This window comes from Tribolium madens, unplaced genomic scaffold (assembly GCF_015345945.1).
Source record: "Tribolium madens isolate multiple individuals breed KSU strain unplaced genomic scaffold, Tmad_KSU_1.1 Scaffold_71;HRSCAF=194;Tcas5.2_LG6, whole genome shotgun sequence".
NCBI classification, from domain to species: domain Eukaryota; kingdom Metazoa; phylum Arthropoda; class Insecta; order Coleoptera; family Tenebrionidae; genus Tribolium; species Tribolium madens.
Window position 1 is genome coordinate 8,286,022 of NW_025401041.1, and position 6,427 is coordinate 8,292,448.

General features: G+C 36.0%; 2 protein-coding genes across 4 annotated transcripts in view; both read left to right on the forward strand.

Annotated features, from left to right (window-relative positions):
- Positions 1–1,293: 1,293 nt before the first annotated feature.
- Positions 1,294–2,331, forward strand: LOC123009306 (WEB family protein At4g27595, chloroplastic). The gene is made up of 2 exons (XM_044405511.1): positions 1,294–1,433; positions 1,480–2,331. The coding sequence occupies exons 1-2, from the start codon at positions 1,395–1,397 to the stop codon at positions 1,765–1,767; spliced, it is 327 nt and encodes a 108-aa protein (XP_044261446.1). The 5' UTR covers positions 1,294–1,394; the 3' UTR covers positions 1,768–2,331.
- A 433-nt stretch (positions 2,332–2,764) lies between these two features.
- The window catches only part of LOC123009302 (LIM domain kinase 1), a 6,971-nt gene continuing 3,308 nt past the window's right edge, over positions 2,765–6,427 (forward strand). Inside the window, exons 1-6 of one of the 3 annotated variants that reach the window (XM_044405505.1) lie at positions 2,765–2,801; positions 3,487–3,586; positions 3,633–3,878; positions 3,930–4,085; positions 4,144–4,227; positions 4,292–5,405. In XM_044405505.1, coding sequence (XP_044261440.1) covers positions 2,780–2,801; positions 3,487–3,586; positions 3,633–3,878; positions 3,930–4,085; positions 4,144–4,227; positions 4,292–5,405 — 1,722 coding nt within the window. In that variant the 5' untranslated portion in view covers positions 2,765–2,779. Of the gene's footprint in view, positions 2,802–3,157; positions 3,339–3,486; positions 3,587–3,632; positions 3,879–3,929; positions 4,086–4,143; positions 4,228–4,291; positions 5,406–6,427 lie in introns of those variants that run through there. The other 2 variants (XM_044405506.1, XM_044405507.1) reach the window with 2 other exon arrangements.

Consider the following 6,427-nt stretch of genomic DNA (forward strand, 5'->3'; position numbering starts at 1 on the left):
GTCACAAAAAAATCTGTAAAATTTTATTTCATAAAAAATGTTATAATTTTTTTAACAGTTAACTAAAAACTTTGGTAACTTTGAGTAATTCGAAAGAATTCTAGAAAATTTGTGGAAGACAAAACTAATAAATTTTAATAGAAAATTTAGTGAATTTTAAAAACTGATTAATTTTGTAAAGTTTTTGAAAACAAAGCTTCATCAAATTAAGAAATACATGTATGAATAAATTCGTTGAAATCTAAAAAATTGTTACATTTCAAAACATTGGAACAATTTAAAGAAAATTTCTAGCAATTTTACGTTTTGAATTTTAAGAAGCTAGAAATTCTGGAAACGTTTGTGAATTCGGGTAATTTGTATTAACAATAAAAAAAATTAGTAACTGAAAAAAATGTAAAACATAAAATATAATCTCATATTTTGCGTATTTACAGTTCCGTAACGAGTATTTTTTATTTTATAACGGAAAAACACGAGATTACTAAATTACCTATTATTTTACAGTAATAAAAATCTACAATAAGGCACGTCGTAAAGCGGTAAAAATGTGTTTATTTTCCGAACTAAAAATAAATTTACATATTTAGTACAAAAAATTATTTACACTTCAAAATAATAAATCCTTAAAAAATTGATAAGGTGCACTAATGAGGTGTTCTTTGATAAGAAAAGTGTGTCACATTATTTAAAAAAAAAAAGTAATAAAGTCGTGAAATTTTTTACTTTTTGAAGTTGCCAAGTTGGGAAAACATAATTTGTTTCATCAAAAATTAATTAAATTGGCCAAGAAAAATATAATTTTCTAATAGAATTGAAACGTCTCCAAGTCGCGAAGGTAAAGTTTCTCTAAGTTACATAAAAGAAGACTTCCAGTGTCCCTCGTTTGAGACTTAATTGCATTCGACTAAGAGTCTGGTGACGTTTATAGGTAATTAAGTTGGAATCGCTTTTTAACGGCTCACTGCATTTTCAAATAAAGCGTTTCTTATCGGAAGAGACAGTCATTGTGTCGACGCATCAATAATAAATCGGGAGAGGCGTTTAAACGCTTTCAACGAAAATTTACACGAACCAAAGGAAAATTCAATTAATTTTTAGACTCACAAATTTTGAACTTCAACAGGAGACAAATAATAATTTTAAAGCACAAAAACTCAATTTCAATTTTAAATTCATAAAATTTTATTAATAAAACATTACATGATTTACATAATTGTTCAGTTTGCTGATAATAACCCAAGAATTTTGAAGAAAAAAAAATTATAATGTATAGTTGGTTGCATAACTTGTGTTTTGATTTGAGTTTTGAGTGGCGTGTGCACTAGAGGTCGCTCTTTTGACACTAGTGACAGCTGTCATTTAATCCGAATTAGGCAAGCCCCCGCTTTAAAATGACCCTCGAACGGGCCATGGAGGACCTCACTGCGAAGGTAGGCCTCCGCCCCCGGTGCCCCATACCCAAAATTGCCGTTTCAGATGAAGCAAACCGATGAAAAATTGGACGATTTGGCCACACAAGTGGGGCACATCGAGAGCGAGATTCTCTCAGAAGACACGGCCGAAATCGAGGTAAACAATCTACTCCGATCGGTGACTGAAGTGAAAACCAATTATCAAAATCTCCGGAAGGAAATCGTCGAAGTGCAGGATTTACAAAAACAGTTGAGTTCGTCGTTGCAACTGCAATTGAAGATGATGCAAGCGAAATGCAACACATTGAAGGAGAAAGTGGGGGCTGCGGGGCCCCCACGACTGGAAAATTGAGTATTTTTGTTGATGGTGGCGGGGGGATCAAACCTGAGTTAAAGCCAGGCGCTTTGTGGGGGCATGAGGGGGCTTGCATGCACCTAAACGACCCAAATTCTAAGTTCATTTGTGATACAATTGAATAGTAGTGCACGACACGCTCTTTGGTTACTTTACTCGCAAGTTGACCAATATATACGTTGGACTCGACTTTACATGGACACGTATACTTCTAGACAACGTATATTTTGGGCACTTTTTGCATGCATCATATCCTTTACCTATTGTACATAATCAATGTGGTAAAAAAATATATCAACTATACTAAATGCATGTTAGAAGTCAATTGATGTACAAGACTATTACTTGCAAGACCTAGATTTAGTCTTAATTAGTGTGTAATTAATTAAAATTCGTAATTCGTACGATTGGGCAAGGTAAGTGCATGGCTGTGACTCAAAAAAAAAATGTTTTGCTTGCGATTACGAATTTTAATCGTGTACCTGAGCAGATTTTTGTGACGAAAAAACAACTCAATGCCTTACACACTACTTCCTCTCCAATTTTTCGGCAAAAACTTTGCTCAAATCTATATCACTACTTAGGCACAACTTTTTTGAGGGGGGAGAAAGTTTTTTTGAAGCACAATAATTATAATAAGGGCACGTTTGATAGAATTTTTTGTAACCGGTCAAATTGTCTTGTTCAATAAACGATTTAAAAAAGTGTGTTTTTTATTCGCCAATTGGCAACACTGTGTAAAATGGCGTTTTTGAATGACCCGCCACTGGATTACCATAACAACCACAATAAAACAATCTTCGTGGACAAAAATCGCCCCAATTAGTGACTCAAATCGTTCATGAATCATTTTATTGCGCCACTGTGTACGTTTTAGTCAATTTTCATTCAAGTTTCCCCCCCGACTTTCACTTTTCCTCTCCAACCTTGACGTTTCGTGTAGTGTAAACGCGACTTTAGCAGTCGCCATGATGGAAACTTTTTAACTGTCAACATTCCCAATTAAAACATGCAAGAACAGCCCCAAAACGGTGAGTAATAAATGGAAAAGTCATTAAAATCGGTGGAAAACTCAAGTTTCCACAATTTCGTGCAAAGTGACGTTGGGAAATCGTGATTGACAATTGCGTGGGAGAAAGTTTTTTTGAAGCACAATAATTATAATAAGGGGACGTTTAATAGAATTTTTTGTAACCGATCCAACTGTCTTGTTCAATAAACGATTTAAAAAAAGTGTGTTTTTTATTCACAAGTCGCCAATTAGCAATACTGTATAAAATGGCATTTTTGAATGACCCGCCACTGAATTACCATAGCAACCACAATAAAACAATCTTCGTGGCCAAAAATCGCCACAATTTAGCGACTAATATCCTTCATGAATCATTTTGTTGCGCCACTGTGTACGTTTTAGTCAATTTTCATTCAAGTTTCCCCCCCGACTTTCACTTTTCCTCTCCAACCTTGACGTTTCGTGTAGTGTAAACGCGACTTTAGCAGTCGCCATGATGGAAACTTTTTAACTGTCAACATTCCTAATCAAAACATGCAACAACAGCCCCAAAACGGTGAGTAATAAATGGAAAAGTCATTAAAATCAGTGGAAAACTCAAGTTTCCACAATTTCGTGCAAAGTGACGTTGGGAAAAGTGTTGGGAAATTGTGATTAAAATGCGTGGGTGACAGTTCCTGGAAATGTCAAACTTTGTTTTACAGATGGGGGCCCTGATAATGTCTGCGCCGGTTGTCTCAACGTGCTGGACGAAGAGGACGTCATCAGTGCCCTCAATCAGGAGTGGCATGTGGAGTGTTTCCGGTAAGTGGGCCCCAAAGTGGGGGCACAAATGACGATTCCATTCCAGTTGTTCGGCATGTGACGCGTCCTTGTCCAATTGGTACTTTGAAAAAGACGGTCTTTTGTTTTGCAAGGATGACTATTGGTCCCGCTATGGGGAGTCATGTCAACAGTGTGGTCAAATAATCACAGGGCCCGTTATGGTGGCCGGGGAGCACAAATTCCACCCCGAATGCTTTTGTTGTGTCTCATGTGGGGCTTTCATCGGCGATGGGGACTCCTACGCCCTCGTCGAACGCTCAAAACTCTACTGGTATTTAATCCCTTTGTAGAAAAAATCACTATGTGACTCGTGCTATTTCAGCGGACAATGCTACAAGAGACAGATGCAACCGCTCAAACGCAACACTAAATGTCCATTTATCCGAAAACCACACTCAATTAGATTAGTGGAAATTCCCGGGGGACAAAAAGGAATCAAACTATCCAAGGATTCACGAAATAAATGCTTGATTTCAGAGTAAGGAATTGTGATTTTTGGGGAATAACCAATTAACCAATTTTGTTTTTTCTGTAAGGAAAATACGGGGAAAATTGATTCGACTAGCTTTGGCTTTAATAACAAATGCAATTAACACATGTTGCTTGATTTTGCCACATAGGTACGGTATTTGATCACAACGCGCATGCGTTATGCGCCATTTTGACATTGTTTTGTTTCCGCAGACTTGACATGAACGACGACTTGATGTCGCTCCATATTGGTGATAAAATTCTCGAAATAAATGGAACACCAGTCAAGGACACTGCCATTGACACTGTTGAAAATCTCCTAAAATACTCGGATACAGTCTTGCAACTAACCATAGAACACGATCCTGACACTAAAACACTCACAACCACGTCCAGTGATACCAACATTCCAGTAACAAAAGTCACCAAACCTGAACCAAATCTAGGCGATTCAATTAGTGACATTTGTCCGGACGTTAGCAAACCTGTAAACAAAGAACGTTTATTTAAACGACGTGATGAAGGTTACATGAGTGGGACACGATCTAGACAGCTGCGACGTAAAAATCACTTATCTGACATTCGCCAACTTGATAAAGAACGTAGTTCGTCAATGAGTCGACTACTAGATGAGACACCAAACTCAAAACGTTTAGAATTATCCAGAGCCTACTCATTTCTTGAATCACGACCCCCACAACGTGTTTTTCGTGCCTCTGACCTTGTCAAAGGTGAACTTTTAGGTCAAGGTTTCTTCGGTCAGGTGTTTAAGGTTACGACACGTGACACCGCCGAAGTTATGGTCCTCAAAGAACTATACCGTGTGGATGAGGAAGCACAAAAGAATTTCCTCAAAGAAGTTGCAGTTTTGAGGAGTTTACATCATAATAATGTTTTGCGTTTTATCGGTGTTTTGTATAAAGAGCGAAGACTTCATTTGGTCACTGAGTATATATCGGGGGGTACTTTAACGGAATTGATACATGATACGTCTCAACCACTTCCCTGGGAGCAAAGAGTGTCTTTTGCGAAGGATATAGCAGCAGGGATGGCTTATTTGCATTCAATGAATATCATTCATAGGGATTTGAATTCGCATAATTGTTTGGTGAGGGAGGATAAGACTGTGATTGTAGCGGATTTCGGATTGGCGAGAATTGTGTCACATACGACGAATAGTGCGACGAGGATGTCCCCCAAAAGACAGGAGAGGAAAAAGAGATATACGGTAGTGGGGAATCCCTATTGGATGGCTCCCGAGATGATGAAAGGGAATAAATACGACGAAAAAGTGGATATCTTTAGTTTCGGGATTATACTATGCGAGGTGGGTAAAAAATATACAGGGTGTTGCGTTTTAATTGTTGTAAATTTAAGCAAGTGATAGGATATTCAATTCTAAGACAAAAGTTTCCTATAAACATGTATCGAAAAATGCTTGGTAAGGGAGCTACACCCCCTGAAAGGGGGCTAATAGGTTTTTAAACGAATTCAAACATCAAATGTCGAAACTGGTGGGGTTTAGGGTAAAAAAATACCCTATCTATTTTGGATCTAGTTTCTTTAGTTATGCATTGACCAAAATGGTGGTCACTTTGAACAACTCCTTTAGATTTAGGCAAATTCATTTAATTAATGTTATTATTGTTACTGTAATGTAATGTTAATTAGTTGAGGTTGATTAAAAAATATGAATTTCTTGCTTTTATTATTCTGTAAATTCTGATTTATTTGAATGTTTTATTGGTGTGTAACATAAATTTTAAATTAATTTTATTCAAAAACAATAAGTCGTATCGACACAAGAGAGACTTTTCTGTGATAAACTATCGAACTTAAGATTTTGTTGCTTAAAGTACCGAGAAACTAAAACCAAAATAAATAGGGTATTTTTTACCTTAAACTCCCCCAGTTTCGTACGCCCCTGATTAAAAATTTCGACATTTGATGTTTGAATTCGTTTAGGTGTATAAAGATTATCATCTGTACCAAATTTTGTAATTTTATCTTAAATGGTTTCTGAAATATTAGCAAAAACATATTAGCCCCCTTCCAGGGGGTGTAGCTCCCTTACCAAGCATTTTTCGATACATGTTTATAGGAAACTTTTGTTTTAGAATTGAATATCCTATCACCTTTTTAAATTTTAACAATAAAAATGCAACACCCTGTATATACTGTTTTTCAAAATAAAATTATTTTATAAATCATTTAAAATAGTATGGTTTTACATAGAATCAAGTTTAAAATAGAGAAAACCTATTTCGGACAAAAATTATGTTACTTAATTTTCGAAAACAGTTTACCAAAAAAATGTATTACATTAATAATAATTTGTTTTTTGTAAAT